Source organism: Erigeron canadensis, chromosome 4 (genome assembly GCF_010389155.1).
Source record: "Erigeron canadensis isolate Cc75 chromosome 4, C_canadensis_v1, whole genome shotgun sequence".
Classification (NCBI taxonomy): Eukaryota; Viridiplantae; Streptophyta; class Magnoliopsida; order Asterales; family Asteraceae; genus Erigeron; species Erigeron canadensis.
The window spans coordinates 22,748,455-22,768,138 of record NC_057764.1 but is presented as its reverse complement, the minus strand read 5'-3'; the positions used below and the strand labels follow the sequence as shown (position 1 = coordinate 22,768,138).

The following is a 19,684-nucleotide window of genomic DNA, read 5'->3' as shown; positions in this document are numbered from 1 at the left end:
ATATATTGATACACGATTATTTTTATGATGCACGGTAAGTTATAGTAAATGAAAACTTATTGTTTTACATGTTTTACTTTAATATTTGTTTTATTTTATCTAAAATCTAATTAGGTAATTTTGTTGGTTATCATATATACTCATAACTAATGTTGCTTACATAGTTTTTTCGTAAACAATTCATAAATTTGTTTACTTTGATGCTTTCTAGCATTTAATGATTAAAAAGAACCGAGAAAAAATATCTTCAACCTTTGATGATTTCAAATTTATAGATAATAATTGCTTTTCATAAATAACGATCAACGTTATATATTTTATAAAACTTTGTGTCTTTAAAAAAGTGAAACATGAATAAGGGCAGATTTCCTTTTCCCAAATCCTCCCAAACTTTTTAATAATTAATATGTTTCAATGGGGTTGATGACTTACTAGTAAAATCTTTAACATTGGGAGTATCCACCAAAGTGTAAGTTTCAAATCAAACATTTGTAAGGGTAGACTAATAAGGGTTTTTCAAAATCCATGAATTCTATCTAAACATTCGTGTTATTTAAAAGTAAAAGTGAAATAATATTCATTCAAAACAATATATTAATATTTATGAAAGTTTTTTTGATAAAAAATAAAAAAGAAGCTTTGAGAACATATACAACACGATAACGGTTTTAGACTAAGTTATGTCAAAAGACGAACAAATTTCGCCCTCAATTTTAAATTAATTGGCTTAGAAAAAGATAAATATTAATAGAAAAATGTTAAAACAAAATATTAAAGACACATTAGCAATATTCATAATAGCCTATTTCCTCGATTGTAAATTATCATCCATAAATATATATATATATTATTTTGAGAAACTTTTTTTTTGCGATAACCTAGCTTTGAGAACTTTTGAAATCAAGCCCAACCGATGAATGTCATCCTTGTCACCACGTGACCAAGAAAGTGGACTTTCTTCTGTCATAATTGTAATTGGAGAATTTCGTATACAACTTTATCCTTCCAGTTAATTCTAGCGCTTTGTGCACGTGCTTAATATGTTCCTCTTTCATTTTCAAGTGAATGGGTTGTCATTAATAAAGTTAGGGACAACTTGTTTTAACTGTGACCGACACACCCGGTCCATCAATCCCATGAACACCGCCGGCGTATTAATCAACCTGCAAGGCGAACTGGGGGAAATTCAAAATGTCCTTACCCGGTATGGGACACCGTTCTTGGAATGTCGTCCTCATATGCTCGGAATCGATGATAACTCAAGTGAAGATCAATATCGGAGAAATACTTGGCACCTTAGATTTGATCGAACGAGTCATCTATGCGGGAAAGTGGGTGTCGGCCTTTTGCCATAAGCTCATTCAACTCCCAGTAATCAATACACACTCTAATCGTCTCGTCTTTCTTTTGTACCATAAAACAGGAGTCTCCCACGGTGGTTAGTTATGACGAATAGGACCCCTTTTTCCTTGGAGTAAACTGAGTTGTGTTTCCAATTCTAGCTTTTGGTTACGACAAGCCTATAAGAGCTCTAGTTACGGGCGCGATAGGGAAGTTCAAGAAATACAGTGGTCGGGTTGCCAAGATGGAAGAAATCCCTGTAAGTCATTCCGAAGATATCGAAAGATTCACCAACGGTAGTAACGTTCTTAATTTGTTTACCCTTGGGACGACAATACTAAAGACTTGAAGCTAGATATATTGGATATTTCGCGTTGGACCCTAAGAATCTTACCGTTAAAAAAAATACTTTTAAACAACTCTTCGCCGCACTTACTAATCACATTACTCACAGTCATACAATCCATGATTGCAATAATATCAAAGCTCCCAATGTCGAGAGGCATAAATGCCAAAGAGAATTCGATATCGTTTAAAGTCAAGCAAATATTATCTAGCAATTTAACAAAATCCGACTAGCACATCACAATTCATTTAAAGGTCGGAATTTTAAATCTAGGCGTACGGATAATTATCAATCAAGAAAATCAAGTAAAAGAAGGAAGGTTATAGTCGGTCCTAAAATCAACTAACATCGCGTTGTAGGGGTTGGAATGTGCCTGTCACCGCTTCCAAATCGTTGCGGGCCTCATTAGCATTATCTCCTAAGGCTCGTCCTCGAGGTTGGACTTGTCGGCTTTGTTGGTCGTGGTTTTGGATATGGGTGACAACTTGGAGTTGATTACGAGGAACCAGTCTAGGACAAGCATTTCTATAGTGATCAGGGCTACCACACACAAAACAGTTACCCCGTGAGTGATTTGTTTGGGGAGGAACGACTTGGAGGGGAATTGCGTTCACGAGAGTCGTCCTCGGTTTCCTACACTCCATGGCGAAATGCCCCTTCTTATTACAATTAAAGCATACCCCACAAGGAGAGATCGAAGCATGATGTTGGGAGCACCTCCCGCACTTAGGAAAAGGACCCAAATACTTCTTTCTTGCTGGCTTAGATGCCATAGACGCCTTTCCCTTACTAGCACACTTAGAGTCAAACCTACCAACTTTCTTCGTCCCGCTAGACTCCCCGACATTCCTTCTTTTGGTTATCGACCCACTTATCGCACCATCATCACCCATATTTACTCTAGCTTCACTTGCTTCATTGTTTCCTTGAAGGCTTGATGTGACTTGAGCTACAATAGTAGGTATAGCATTTGCGACTACTTGGGCGATCACGGTTGCCAAATCCGGCTCATCTCTATGGTTAGTCGTACTCCTTCTTGGTCCCACCATTTTCTATAAGGTAAGTAATACGTTGACTCGATGGTTAGCCTCAAAATGCACACATGTTAGTCACACAAGTAGTTAACGCTTCCATGCCGACATAATATACAAAATTCTTATCGTTACGCTAAGGCAAGAGTACTAGTGTTCTAAGGGAATCATTATCTATCATGCCATCCTACCAAGTTTACAACAATTGTCTACCATTTTCTCATACCAATTTCATAATAGTTACCCATTACCAAAACCAATACTCAAATTCAATACAAACAAGCAAGCAACTAAACAAGTGGTTTAAAGTATAATCCGAATTCGATATGCTCTCTAGTTATCGTCCGGGTATGTATACAGGGTGTACCAGCGGCTAACCCTCCACCCATCCAACTCCCATTAAGCATATCGGTTCCTTATTATACTCTAAGCCCACATGTGCAATCCCGTGATGTCATTAACTTCTTATAACACCGGGTAACCATAAAATAGTTGATCAGACTCTTTTAGGGTTGCCACAATGTTACATCAAGTTAACGCCATAACTTCATTTTGCCCTAAATCATCAATTAACACCAATCAACAACAACAATCCAAGTCACAATCAACAATCAAGTCCACATCAATGTACACATTAATCACATTGTGCTCATCATACATTCATCACATTGTACTTGTCACAATATAACACATTGTTCATCTAGTACGCATCACAAAACAACACGTTGCCCAATCGCACTCATGTTGTCACATAAATGGTCTCGTCTACGAACTCACAATGCTTACTTTTTCCGGGTTCATACAATTTTACGTTGCACACAAAATTCCTAATCATGCATGCTATATGAAGAGTTTTAACTTAAGTCGTAGTCTAGATCAAACCGCCTAATTCACTACGACCACGCATGGGCCACCATTCTGTAACACCCCGAGCTAGGGCTTGAAATATTACGAAAATTATATAGCACACGGTGGAATTTTCGTAGAACATAAACTACATGAAAATAAAGGATTCGGTGAATCCAAGCCAACATTTAAGGTGCAAGATACAAAGTAAACAAGAAGTCACGAACGAGAAGTAAAACGAGTCATTACAACTAATTTCATAGGTACAAAAACATAAACCTAAATGGACAACGGATCACGGATCAATGGGTGTCCCAATCCAAGCTCTAGTAGAAACGACAAGTAGCCAATCAATACTCCAACTTCACATGAATACCTGAAAAGTGCAATAAACAAAGTCAACACTAGGTTGGTGAGTTCGTAGTGATGGTTCACAAGGAGCCATCGACAATAATCACAATACATAAAAAGAAGATCAAGCATACAAGTAGCCTTCACGTACCACACTATCAACCCATCAAGATTTCACGATATAACAAGCGTGTAATGGTAAACACTCACAATATCAATGCCAAATAGGAATCATATACATGTCAAAGTCAAATGCGTATGATATGCATGCCGATGTCGTGATGCGTATGATATGCATGTCAATGTCAAATGCGTATGATATGCATGCCAATGTCCCAAGTACTCGTAGAGTGGCCTTACGGTTCAACAACCTGCCTTTAGAACCATTACTCGTAGAGTGGCCTTACGGTTCAACAACCTACCTTTAGAACCATTACTCGTAGAGTGGCCTTACGGTTCAACAACCTGCCTTTAGAACCATTCGTGGCCTTACGGTTCAACAACCTGCCTTTAGAACCATCAACAACCAACCAATGCATCCCAATGCATTTCCCCAAACCGCCCCAAACCTTGGTTTACCACAAAGTCCCACAAACTAGCCAATATCCATATCGAAGCTTAAGTGTGTTGCCTCTATCACAATTCCATCAATAATCATCCATCAATCCAACCAACCGAAACCATGCGTACATACACTTAGGAGGATTCTACTTCCAACGAGTTCTTGATGCTTATATATAGGGTCACCCACAGCCTTCCCACCACATACCAAACTCTTTGAAAGTATAACCGACATCCATGTATGCACAACTATCCTAATAACTACTATAATCCAATCATATGCATAATCAATTAATCAATTCATCAAACAATCCATCGATCAATCCATAATTCAATCAACGTTCAACACACACTATTTAATCATAACTATTGCAAATAGATAAATTAGAACCATCAAACCATCAATAAATCAATCAAATAATAAACATGTATGGGTGCACTTTCCAGCCCGAATCTCAAGCGAGTAGGGAACTACGGAACTCACCTTGGCTTCCAAGCTACGATAAAAAGTTAACAAAGAGTTATAAACGCTCAACAACCGCTACGAGTCCGCAACCTAGCAATAAATATCATATTATCATCAAAGTCAACTTCTATGATCCTAAACAAGTTGGTTTGGTAAGATTAAGGTCGAGTCACAACCCCACTAACGCTTAAACAACTTTCCTGAGTGTAAATAAGACAATTAGACTCGACATTTTTTTAGAAATGTAGGAAGATTCATTCCACATAAATGACACCAAAAGAAACTAGACTCTCTTACGGTTCCAACGATAGGTCATATGACTCGATTGGATTTACGGATCAAAAGTTTTAAGTATATGCGTTTATATAGTTTGAGTTAAAATCTCAAGTTTGATTCCAAAAGTGAATCTCGACTTTGAACGAATGGTTTGTCTTCTGTAGGGCACCAATAAGGTCATAAGAGTACATTCCGAAAAGGTCGGGACGATCCTAGGACACTAGAAAAGAAGCTAGGAAACGAAAATATGAAACAGGTCCCCAAATGCGCCGCATCTTAAGACTGCGCCGCAGTCCAAAAGTCGAGCATCTAACTGCTTCGCAGCTTGCCTTTGCTGCGTCACAGCTTGCCCAGGTCTGCACTAGTTGCAGAATTTCAAGCCAAACACCCCAAAAACACCCATTTTGACCCCATAGTCGACCAAGGAAGATCTAGGGCTCGATTCCAAGCTTGAATCCACACGTTTGGACATAAACAAACTCAAATGAACACAACCCATACCACAAATCCAACTTATAACATCAAAATCACACCCAATTCACTCTAACCCAAACCAAAACCCTAGATAACCCTAGGTTGAGTTTTGACCCAATTTGTGACCCAAAATTGCATAAGTCTCACTAGAAACAAGTTTACAAACACAAAATAATTGATTTGAGTGAAGTTTTACTTACCAAAAGTAACCAAGATGCTCAAATTCGCAAATTGACCCGAATGGAAGAATTCTTGAACTTTGAAGACTCAATCTTTTGATATGTTGCAAAGGAGATGATGAAGATGATTATTCTTAAGAGATTTGAGTTTGAACAACCATTTATGATGCAAGAATCTAGAGTGAGAGAGAGAAGAGTGTGTGTGTGAGTTCTTGGGGTTTTTAGAGAGAGAGAGATGAAAGATTAAATGAATGAATGGAATGAGTGGGTGGTGGAGGGTTGGGTGTAAGAGTTGGGTCACGGGTCATGGGTTGACCCGCTTCACACATTACTAGCTCAAATAAATCGTTGCCCTTTTGTCGTCTAAAATCATACCTTCCAACGAGTGGTCAAGTGACCCATTAAGTGTTTTGCCTATCATTTAATCTCAAAGGAGCTAAATCCATCATTAATTCAATTTAATAAGCATTTTTTATAGAAGTTAGAGGGTCAAAATTCACGGATGTTACAGCCTCATACACGATTCGTGATTATGAAATAAATGGTGGTACTTACAGTAAATCGATTATCGAAGCTAAATTATATATATATATATATATATAAAAGTAATAATAAATATAATATATGTTTAGTTAGAGTTTTGGATTTATCTTAAATTTTTAGAACCACATCAAAATCAGAACTTGTAAGCATAGTGGATGACAAATAGCCTTGTGATTTCGAATCGTAATCTCAAAATTTTGAATTTTTCATGTTAATAACTTATTATAATTAATATAAGTAATAGAAGATGAATACATGAGAAAGAAAAAGAAACAATTTATTAATAGGAAAACGATTAATCAAATAAGGTTATAATGTTTTTTTATTAATAAGGCAAGAGTTATAATTTAATTCTAAATATAATAAGAAAATTGAATTTATATACAACTAAAAAAAAGTTATTTAACAAAATAAATAAATTAAAAGGACAGGTGTCAATCAAAAATTACGTCACGTATCGTTTTAAAAACATGTCAATCCTATTTTAATTTTTTAGTAGATAATACATAATTCCCATTTCATTTCATGAACCTTTTATATTACAAACACTAAGCTAACCCCTTCAATTCGAACCTTAAAACCAATCTTTTCATCTTTTATTTTGAACTACCAACACTACATGATTATAGTAATTACTTACAAAAAAATAAAGGAAAAAGGAAAAAAAAAAAAACATGATTATAGTAATTAATTTATTTTTAATTGCCAAAGTATTGCCAACAGTCCAACACTACGTGATTTTAGTTGCTTCTAGAAAGATGAGAATTGTCGACACAGTCTTTCATCAATTTATAGTTCCATCATATAGTCCTCAAATTAAGACAACACAACTCCATTTGTAGATTGGAACCACTTTTGACTAATCATATCACATTCATAAACTCCTCGTATCGAAAAGTAGCTTAAAGTTTAACTTTTTTTTAAACCGAAAATAAAAATCAGATTAAAAATCATGTTAACATCTTGATTATATTTTACATTAATTTCTTGTTACTCAAATCAAAGTGGATCTTTCAATCAATTAAGGTCAAATACTTTACCAGTGAGTCATCATTAATAGATTAATCATATGACAAGTGTAATCCATTAAATTGTTAAGATCAAATTGTTAATAAAATTATGGGCTTATTACATAATATGAAACATTTTCCTAAAACTAATAAACTGATTTGTTAGAAAGATATATAATTTTTCTTTTCTAATGTATAATAATAAAATGACTTTGACATCATCCACACGCGATGATAATTTATCCAGCTAGATACATATACTTGCTGTCCTACAACCTTGGATTTAATTTCTCCAAGCTTCATCATCTACAAATGAAGACCCTTGTATAAAAAAGCTTTACACAAAAGCTTTTTATTAAAATAAAGCTTAACCCTTGCACGAGTTCTTTTTAATCTTGTAAACATTTTAACCTAAAATGAGTTACAAAATAGTCTGTTTTTGGTAGTGAATGTGTCGACATCCCATCTGTCCTTTGCCCGTTGGGCGATCATAGTGTGGAATCCTGCGACCATGTTTCTGTTAATTGTATTATTGCTTGCAGAATCTGGAATTTTAGTTTCTTAATGGAACTCAATCTTACTCGTGGTACTCTCCTTGTAGTAAGAAGAAGCAAATCTCGTGGACGGATTGGATCAAAAATCCATTACTTGCTATTTAGACTCTCCTGTTCTACTAAGGGCTTATATGGGGTTGCATAAAAAACAACGCAGAGTGAAAACTAATAGTTCGGCCTCTATCGTTTAAGGATTTTTCTCGTGTCTTGGGTCCTGGCACGAGTTTTTTTCCATCCTTTTTGTAACCCTTTGCAGTTCAAGCGCCATTTGGTATTTAGGAAAACGTGCTGCTTGGTTCCTTGTTTAGACAAGCTATATTGTAATTGTATGTGTCTGGAACTGTACTTTTTTTGGGCTGTAAATACTTTGTTGGTGGCCTTTTATATTAAAAAAAATTTTTTACCATTCAAGAAAAATAAAATAATAATTTGTTCAAAAAAAACTTATAAAAAAAATAAGTAAAAGATAAATAACTAACTAATCAAAGAACACTTGTCTTAACTAAAAAAATTATCTAAAAATTAACTTAACAATATGATAATGACACATAATAAAAAAAAAAAAAAGTAAACAAGAGAGAAGATTAATGGATTATATTTTTCATGTGTCAAAGACTGAATTATTATCACACATTGTATATTTCATAAAATGAATGGGCTATATGCTTATATCTAAATGGACTTTGAGCGATTGAAAAAATATAAATGGGTTAATTCAACTGATCACATCGCATTCCCATGACATTTACTTGGCAATATTTGCAATGAATGAGGGTAAGGGGAAAGCATATGCATTGTCTTGATCAAGTTTCTTTTGATGGTGAATCTCCAAAAATACAAGTAGAACAAACACATAAAGTAGCTAATAAAATCACATGCTAGTATCTCTTTTGCCTTGTCAACATCCCCATCTCTATGAGATTGGAAAAAATTGACACTGAGTTTTACTTCAAATGGTCCAACTTGATGGTTCATTGTACTCTTGACACCTTCACATCTCCTAAAAAACTTCACCCTCAAACTATAAAGTAGCTATTATTGGCAATGTAGCCCAATGGGCATGTAGCACGTCGACGATGCCCTTAAATTACACAAATGTTTCTAAAAAACCTACGTAATCCTCGAAAGGGACTAGCAAAAACTTGATGACCAAAGATCCAGCTGAAAGAACAAACACGAGCTATCTGTATTCCCCGGAAGCCCCCAACCACATCCCCATCCCCATTCTATCTAAAACTCTAGGAATTCTTTGATTAGACTCAATCTCATCGTCATATGGTGGATATTCTGGAGATAAGTCCCAAAAAACATATGTTTGTTGTTGCTAGCGAACAAAGAAAAATTACAAACAAAAGAAAGACAACCTTGAGGAAATATCCATGATGTTAATACTTACTCTTAGGCTCGTGGTATTCCACTATTTCTAATCTAATAAAAAAGAATGTGGTACTTATAGAACTATTCTTTTGATCCATATCTTAGAATGGTACATCAACACGTAGAAAACTATTTTACCTAATGCAAGTCTCTTTTGTGGTCAAATGTGAAATAAACATGGGACCTCAAAAGTCTACATATTTTGTCAACATATGTTACTTTAGTTATAGAGCGACAAAGGTAACGACATGTGACATTACATATGTCTAAGAGATATATGAACCGTTGGAGTGTGGTTCACAAGTACATGGCATATCGATATCGATACACATCCAAGAACATAATGATGATAAAACTTGTTTTCATAGTTAGTACACCTTAGAGCCAATATTAGCATATTACACTACCTTTGGGCCAATTTGCTTTCTTGTTTCGAACCAATTGTATTAGTTATAATGGGCACCTATACAAGAAATATGTGTAATCGTCTACATATAATTCACATAATGGGTTGAACCTTAACCACTTGCTATACTTTTAAGTCATGAACTCTAAATTGTGTTTATTTTAGGAAAACCAACATTTATACATAACGCTGAATACCTCTGACTAAGAATGAGGCTTGGCAAAATACGCAAGCTAGATCTTCCTACAAGTCGGGTCTATGCACTAAGTCGTACTTCTAGTGAAGATTGCAGCTCTTAACATAGGGGTACACAATAGTCATGATACCACAATTGGATACCTATTTACGAAATAACATCAAATGATTAGCCTTTTTCTCTTTCACTTCTTAATTCATCGTTTTAGCATTCTTATAGCTTTATATATATGTTTGTATCAGCATTATGAATTATTTAATTAAAAGTAATGTGAAAGTGTGAAACACTCTGGTATTGTTATAGTGCGAAAGTTATCAGACCAATATAAGTTGCATAATGCATACCGTTGACACTTAGGTTGAGATTAAACAACTCATGAAATGCGGTGCATAATATGTATTATAAAGCCTTAATATAAGCATAATCTAATACAGTAATAATTAAGTATTAATATAAGCCTTAATATAAACATAATCTGCAGCGTTTGACCCAATTAACAGAGTAACTTGTTAAACCAAGAATTTAAGGCCTGGTCTTATTATGCATAACTGTATAAATAACTAGCCCAAACAAGAGCCAGAGTATTCTAGCTAACAAAAAGAATGGAGGTTTCATTTTTTTTACTATTATTATATTTTTTTTAGAACGGCATGAGAGGTTTCATTTCTCTATTAATGGTTAATTTAGGTTATATTTTATGGGTTTTGCAAATTATTAGGATTATTCGATAACATGTAAGATGATATAAATCATAATTAGTAAAATTCTTAAGGATATTATCTAGCTATAAAAATGCTATGCTTGTGATTAAAAAAAAAAAACAACTCATAGAAAACTTTCAAATATTTTATTTATGGATTTGGTATTCATAGCCTTTAGAACGGTATATAAAGTGCAAGAAAAAGTTGTACAAGTCAGCTTGAAATTATTTGTAAGGGGGTGGTTATTTTTATGTATTACATTTACAGCGTGTTATTCGTAGCCCTAAGGATTACCAATAGCAAAATCTTTTATTTATAACTTTTACATGGATTTAATTAAACTACAAGAGTAGCCAGAAAAAAAGGGGCCAAACTGTCGTTCATTTCTTGGAAACAAGTCTTTTCCAATCACTTTGTTCAAAATATCAAATGGTGGCCGCAACCTACTCCTTCCGTTCCATAATTATTATCCAAAACAAAAATCACACAGTTTAGAAAAAAACTGTATCAACAAAATAACATATGATATTTACTATTGAAACGAGTATTCGCATGTCAACCAAATTAAACCTAGACGTAGAAGTTACTACCTTTAGTTCATTATCCAACCTTCTCTTTTGTCACCTAAGGCTTTAATAACAAGTCTTGGGAAAGTTACATATTTAGTACAAATCTATTTGCCAATACACAAGAATGCATCCCCAGACCTCTTCGCAATTTCGCACACCCTGTTGACTTTCTGGAACAGGTTCTTGAGTCCAATTATCTGACAGGTAGACAAGTCAAAATGATTTTGTACTACAAGAGCAACCAAGAACATAAACATACATGCATTAAAGGTTGACACAAGCAAATAAAGCACCATATGAAATATGAATACTCTGTTGGTCTCTGCTCAGACATTAATGTTTTACGTCTAAGGATTGTACAGATCAACTTGTACCATGGATCAATGATTCAAGAATGTAGCAGCAAAACATAGAGAAAATCTTTTGTGATTTACATCACCGTTTACCATGTTGCCACATACACTAATTGAATCCATTCCAAGAACAACAAAGAGTTTATCCTTGGTCGAGAGAACAATAGAGTTATAAAGTTACAAGTGCCTCATAAGTGGGTGTGTATATTAGATTAAAAACTGAATGATAAAGCTTTGTACTCATGCTTGACAGCTCAGCTGAAATATTAGAGTACTGAACAAAATGAGTTTCAGGTTACCCTACCCAACACCATTCGGCACGTATAAAATATTACCAGCTTTGACATGATATCTAATGACCTGGCCATTTTTCTACGTATAAGAGAATTGCAGCAGAAACAAATAAAATAAACTTACACTGTCCTGTCAAAAGATTAACAACTATATCATCACTTACAGTGAGTTACTTTGGTTTGTCTTGTAACGTCACCAATGACTTCAAAACGCCTGGACCAATCTTGTCAGCTAGAACACCTTGTTCCGAGATTAAAAAAGACTTCTCTTTTACATAACTTTGTAGTTTCTTAGAATCATAGTCCAGCTTAGTTTGATCTAAATTTCAAAATAAACAATACAAAAGTAAATCTCTTTTACAAGCATTAATTAAAGCACAACATGTTTCACATTAGGACAGATATAGAGAAACAAACAGTCTAGGAAATCATATTATTGCATTATAATCATCAGAATAGCTCTACTACTTGCTATCATGCATTTGGCAGGGTAACTATTTGGACATACTTTCGACACAATTACTATTATTTGATACTTTTTTTCTACAATAATGCTCCTTCTGGTTACATGCAAAACATATGTTGATTACAATCAATGCATAACACGTCTAGGATACCATTAAATGGTACTGTTGAAAAATCATTTGACAAGACTACTCACTAATGAGCCCAAACCCATATTATTGATACCTGTTCTTAGGCCTGTATTTTCGCTGTGGGCCAGTTTCTATACTTGGAAAAGGTAGTGAAGCATCTCAAATGAATTTTGTTTGGATTAAATTATTAGAATTTATGAGTGGGCCATGACATCCTTGAAGGTATGTCCTAAAGGAAGCATAATTTCTACGAAAACATACCCTAGTTTTCAAACAGATGCCATATCCGTACGCTTACATGTTGTGGTGTAGACAAGCTGAACTCATATACTATGAGATGACCACACATGGAAATATAATTGCTTAAGGTCATTTGCAAATAATCACTAAACAGGGACATAGACACTAGTTATTTTACATCATGAGTGTAACATTCTAATACAGTAGGTGTATCACTCCACTTCCACTGGTTTAGGAATTAGGAGTGTAAACAAGTCAATAGTGTGCTACTCAAGCTCGTCTCGTTACAAAATCAAGCCGAGCCTAAACGAGCTCGAGCTGGGTTCGACTTTAATATGGAATTTCTTAATAAAGAAGATCCAACTTCAAACACCAAATTCAATTAGGCTCGCAACCCTAAACGAGCCTTCTTGATATATTACATAAAATATTAGGTTAACTTATATATTTCTATTTTTATAATAAATATAACTTAAAAGATTTACAATTCTTGACATAATTATAATTGAAGTACTTTAAAAAACAATGATAGATAAAAAAATAATCTAAGTAAAAAATAAACGTATTTAATAAACGAGTAGTATTGTATGATTACATGGTAAATACTAAATACTTCCTTCCTAAATGATTAATTTCACTGTTTTATTGATAAAACTACAAAGAAATAAAGCAAAGTACTGGGCTGAAAAACTTTTACTACTATTTATTCGATTGAGCATGCTACTGATTTGAACGAATTTCTTCCCGAGATCATTAAATTGATTCGAGAACGCATGTCTAAGGGGGTGGGCTAGGTTTGGTGCTTCTATTTTAGATTCTTAACTACTATGTTGTTAATAACGTTGGTATAACGGTTATCGGTCCTTCTCTAAAATACCGGTCAAAATAACGGTTCCGTTATTAACGGTGGTATTTACCAATATTTTACCGATATTTAGCTTTTAATGTTTCGGTTCTGACGGTGCTATTACAGGTTCTTTTTCTTTTCCTTTTTTTTGGACCCAAAACTAATAAATACTTAATAGTCCATACAAATTTAATAAAAGCCCAGCAGCTCCCATCAGTTCATTTGTATGAGCTATCCATCTAATTTTTTAACAGAAGATATAAAAAAGAAAAAAACAAGTCCAACCCTAACTTTTCAATCAATCGATCGATCTACACACAGCAGCTCCCATCAGTTCTCAAGCGATCCATCACAGCAGCTCCAATCAGCTTGACTTTTAAGTTTTAAATCTTTAATATAAGTATTAATTATTTTGGAATTTATATATATATATATATATATAGGGAAAAGTGAATATGGATCTAAGCTTAGATGAGGAACAACCCCATACTCACTTCCCCCATATATATATATATATATATAGCATAATATTATAATAACCGTTATACCACCGGTATAACACAATAACAGATATATCAAATATCGGTTCTCCACCGTTATAAACGATATTCAACTATTAACAACATAGCTTAACTAAAAAAATGGTAAAGGATGGGATGAGATCTTAACACATGTGCACTCCTTAAAGCTCCTGATGCATGGATGATATTCTTGATAAATTTGGATAATGGGCTAGGTTTGGTGGTTCTGTGTTAACTTCTTAACCAAGATTAGTTGTAAAAATGATAGGCATAAGAGATCTTAACACATGTGCAATCCACTCCTTAAAGCTCCTCTTTTAATCAAACACTCTAGCTAAATACCATGAAGTGTCAGAGAGTATACAGAAAATGGCTGGTTGTAGAAGAAATTTGTGCCCAGCTTCAAGTGTTATCTTGAGCTGGACTTACAAATTTGCATATTGGGACTTAATCTCCGGGGTAGTTTGGCTTTGACATGAAGGAGGCTCCCTCCAACTACGTAGCTAGCTTTGACGCTAGTAGCATTATGAACAGACACCGGTGTCTATTGAGGGCATAATATATCAATCTACTTTATAAAAGATGAGCAGTCGACCATGCAATGACAAATTGATTGATACTTAGACGACATGAAAAGATCAGACCAACCAAAGCCACAGAATTCATAAGCCAAAAAAAATATGTATCAGCAGTCCGGTTTTAGAGGTTGAATCATCCGGTGTTCTTGAATCGATTGGGTTATCTATGTAGTATGTAGCACCGAAACGGGTATTGCAAAGGGGTACGCGAATGATACGGGAACGGGGAACGGCAAAACTAAAAAAAATCCAAGACACGGGTAAGGCAATAAAAAAATATACAAATATAAATTATATCGATTTTTATAGAGAGCCTTGAGATTTGAGAGATTATGTATAACTGTATAATATATGCTTGATCAGTGATCACTCATCGAATGTTCAGTGTTTAATAACTGGTTTTGGAATAGAAAAAATTTAAATGTTGATCAAATTGTATATAATATAGCCTGTTTGGGTTTGGGGATATGTATAATCGCTAAGATGGTAGTCGGTTTTGGAATAGAAAAAGTCCATTAAAACCCTGATATTAATTAGAAACACTATGGAAACTTCAAAGAAACGTTAATTCAAGGAAACGTTTCAGACGTGTTTCGTACACAGAAACGTTTCCATGGAGTTTCCGGAACGGGTACACCTACCTGTTTGGAGTTTTGGTGCATCATAGTGGGTTATTGTAGATTGACTTACATAACACTTAAGTTGAAGAAGCCAATATAAAATTTTGGATCACAGGCACCAATGACGATGCTATGCTGGGCCAATAACAAAGAACATACAAGACCAGATCAAAACTGAAACAAACATGTTGTGCCAATGGCGAGGAACAATAAGAACGTATGACCCGCCAACTGAAGAATTAATATCTAAAAAAAGGGTTAATTGATGGGAACCCTTAGGCCCATGTACCTTTTTGGTACCCACATATCCAGCCCATAAATTGACCGACAAACAAAACATTAGAAAGAACAAAAGGAAAATACAAAACCAGCAACTAGATATCCCATTGTATTTCTTAGAAATCTGTGTGTATATATATACATATATATGCAATTATGCATAGAAAACAAATGCCAAGATCTACCTTACCCTACTCTAAGTTGATCTTTAATAAAATATTCATAAAACCTTAGGTAATGACTCTCCAGGTATTAAAACAATCATAAAACTAATAGAGAGTAATCACCAACATAGTTGATTCAAAGGAAAGCCATTAATTCAGAAATTCAAGTTGCCACTTCGTTATATATTCATTACTTACAACATTAAATGCAAAGTTATCCCTTTTTAACGTGTCAACTTGTTTTTTTTTTAACACAGCTAGAGCTAAACAACCCTATTGTAACTGACTATAGACGCTACAACTGAAAACATTATTCCATGTTTAGAGGCATACGTACACATGATAGAGGCTTATATAGTTATGCCGATTTGGTTAATCCAACTTTGGCCACTATATTAAGCTTAACTTGGGTAAAATTACTAGGAAATGATCTAAAGAAAACCATGTTACCTTTCTCCAAAATGGTATGAGCGGCGTGAAACGGAACCCGAGCAAATATATCAGTTCCAGGGAACATCATCCATGTTTTTTCCTTAGAGTCGTGATTCCCACAAGTTGCACACATCTCCTTCACTAGAGGCCTTGATTCATCAATTTCTTTCATCACCAACTCAAAAGGTGAAGGAACGCTTGTTTTTGTAGTACGAGCCCGCTTCCTTAGTGCTGTCAAAGCTTCTCTGTTCCCATTTCTCAATCTATCATTCTCAACTAGCTGCCATCAGAAAACCATCAGTTTGCTTTTGTGGAATTCAAAGTGATAGAACATATATTGAGTTACCTCATGCCTCGCAAGTAGAAGATATTCTGCTTCAGCCTCAATCTCAATCAGCTTTTCTTGGAATTGCTTCATAGTATCATCCATTTTAGATCTGTTAAATATAAGAAAAGGTCTAAACTTTCATTTTAGATATTAAATAAATTAATATGAGATACCACAATAAGCAATTAGGCTTCTCAAGTGTTTGAAATGCAAATTGTACTATGAAGACTAACTAAAAACTGTTAAAATCCATCAGATTCAAGTTGTACAAGATTCAATTTAAAGTCTTTTTTCCAAATTCAAAATACCAATGACAACATTCTCACTAGAGACAAGTGTTTGATTCCTCAATGAAAATTCATTATCAATTGTTATTAACCGAAACAATCAAAGAGAAAGTGAAATCAGAAAAGTTTTGACACGTATAATCTTTTCATTTCAACATATACAATATTTGCGTCTAAGACCAGAGTCCTCTGTGATAGTAAATGTAGGCACATGAACGAAAAATATTTGGAAACGAGAATGTGACGACTCGTAAAAAGTTAAGTGTACGCGGATGCTAGAAATACTTAAGATTAAAATTGAGACAAAGTACGTATTACTGTAAAATTAGTTAATTTTAAGAATATCAAGGGCATAAATGTATGGCTAGCGATGTACAATTGTTACTTAGTGATTATGTTGATAATCTCTTCCATGCATTCAGACCATGTGAGATGTTCCCCTTCACAAAACTCATCTCAAAGCTTTGAAAGGTTAGAGCAAATAGAGAGGTGATGAGATGAGTCGTGGTTTAGGGTTAAGTTTGTTGGCATGATAAGGACCTATCGAGGGCCAAACATCTATTCATAACTTATAATTAACCGAGGTAAAGTTCGAATTCACCTCAACTTTGGCCAATTGTTCATTTCTTATTGCTGAACAGTTTGTATAAGGTCCTTCTCTTTTTAACTACTTTTTAAACCCAAGACTGTTGATAATGTTAAGATGCAAATCTATGTATAACTTACTAATACATCCTTTGGACATGGGTGAAATATACTCGTCCCAATGGGTTAGCAGTTAGCCTATGGGACAACAGAACTGGCACAAATATATATAGAATATACATATGAATGTGCCCGGGTGGAACATAGGTATGGGGACTCTTATGAAGAAACCACGGGGTATTCTAAATGATTGTGACTCCGAGAGATACCAGTAAATGTTGAGTCCTTAGAAGACTATGCTTTTGTAAGAAAAAAAACTTACATTGCTATTTCTTTGATGACGCCTATAATAAGTAACTTAACCCAAGTTTGTCTGAATGTCAATGCGTTAACAATAAGTGATTTTATATTCTTATGACATTCCTCACCGTCTTGACTATTCTACTACGCAAATATGTATCCTTTAATATCGATCTTTCCTGAAAACTTGCAAAAATACATCCACACTCATATGCAGAAACCTAATTTACTCTATTCCTAAACTACCCAAATAATCATAAAATCACCCATGCTACAGATTAACCTCTACCAAGTGACCTAACCCCCGCAATCCTTAACGACGTGTTAACGAAAACTAGCAGCTCTCAGTGTCAAAAAGAACCAACAAATTAGGACTTCCTAAAAATGTCAAAAGCTGTACGATTTATTTTAGTTATGCAGAAAAAATCTACAAGTAATAGTATTTGTGGGCGGCTAAGCTGATAGCATTGGTAGTTACATTATCACAAAATCAAGTAATCAAAAAAGAGATTTTCATAAGAATCAGTTGTTAAGAAGAATACCCAACAAAAAAAGTTGCAAACTTTTTTGATGGGATACAACATAATACCTGATTTGAAGCTGATTCTGGTAGGTTGAAGGTCAAGCTACTGGTGGAGCGGCGGCTTCTTTTTATGTTAGAACCAGCTTTTACCGCTGGAAGAAAAAAAAATATTATGAATACCACTGACCCGAAAAGAGGAAAGAGGTTGTTAGAGGGTTTTCCACTCTCCACCCAAAGGGATGTCAATATGTCATGTAAGCCTAGTTGTCAAACTCGTACGAGTCACGAGTCGACTCGTTAAAATCAAGTGAAAACGAGGCGACTCGGTGAATGACTCGTTTTGCTCCAAAATCGTAACATGACTCGTGTTTTGTTTTACGAGTTGGTACGAGTCATACTCCGAGTCACGAGTCACAAAAATATTTTTTTTATTTTTAGTTTTTTTTTCTATTTTTTTTAACATAACTCTTTTATATGCTTTCAAGTTTGATTTTATTTTAATAATGCTTACTATTTTTAGCATAATATATCAATAAAGTACTATATTTCTACAATAAAAACTTATATATAATCATAAAATTATATTATCAAATATCCTAACTTTTATGATTCGAGTCACGTTTCGATTCACGAGTCGAAAAATCAGATTTCGAGTCGAGTCAAAATTACCAAGTCGATAACTATGCATGTAAGTTATTATTTGTAAAAGGAAAGTTTGACTTGCTAATGATTCCAACGAATCGACTTTAAATATCTTTGAGCTGGGCTCAAAGCTCGTTAAAAGTAAATGAGTTTGGGCCGTGTTTAGGCGAGCTCCAACTTATAAATTTCAAGGAATCTAAGTAAAAAGTAAGAGGATAATTGTAATTTTGTCACTTAACTATACGATAGTTAGACATCTCAACTTTGTGTATTCTTCAAATGGATATTTATGTTGAGGCGAAAGGGGTATATAGATTTCAAAAGTATATCTATTACTAATTGATATTTCACCGAGTTAACTCCGAGTTTTGACATAGATGGCTGATTAATGTCCAAGTTCATATAGCAACTACTTAGATATATATTACTCAACTTGTCTCGGTCATGTCTTTGTAGCAAGTACATGATTGGTTAAATCATAACCTTTGTCCTGATATGTATAGGCCTAAGAGTAACAACAAGTACACATGATTATTTACGTTTGGCGCAACTTAGTTATACATATTATTCGAAAATATTCTAAATGTCTATATATGATAATAGTTTTTTTTTTTTTCCTCAAAGATGAATATATATTACTCCAACCGTCCCATTAAAAATGTCCAATTTTATTTTGTAAAAGTCTTCTTTTTTTTATCTTTGACCGTAAATATTTTTTATTGCATTATATAATATTTGATGAAAGTTATACTCAATGAAAACATATCGAAACCTCTATCAACTCATATAACTTTCATCACATATTATAT

The 19,684-nt window shown here is 34.2% G+C and overlaps 1 protein-coding gene across 1 annotated transcript; it reads right to left on the bottom strand.

Annotated features, from left to right (window-relative positions):
• Positions 1-11,165: 11,165 nt before the first annotated feature.
• LOC122596469 lies at positions 11,166-18,448 on the bottom strand. Its single transcript, XM_043769049.1, has 5 exons — positions 18,300-18,448; positions 16,497-16,587; positions 16,169-16,430; positions 12,038-12,192; positions 11,166-11,424 (listed from the first exon to the last, which is right to left on the bottom strand). Exons 2-4 carry the CDS (start codon positions 16,578-16,580, stop codon positions 12,044-12,046), a joined length of 495 nt encoding a protein of 164 aa, XP_043624984.1. The 5' UTR covers positions 16,581-16,587; positions 18,300-18,448; the 3' UTR covers positions 11,166-11,424; positions 12,038-12,043.
• Positions 18,449-19,684: the final 1,236 nt, after the last annotated feature.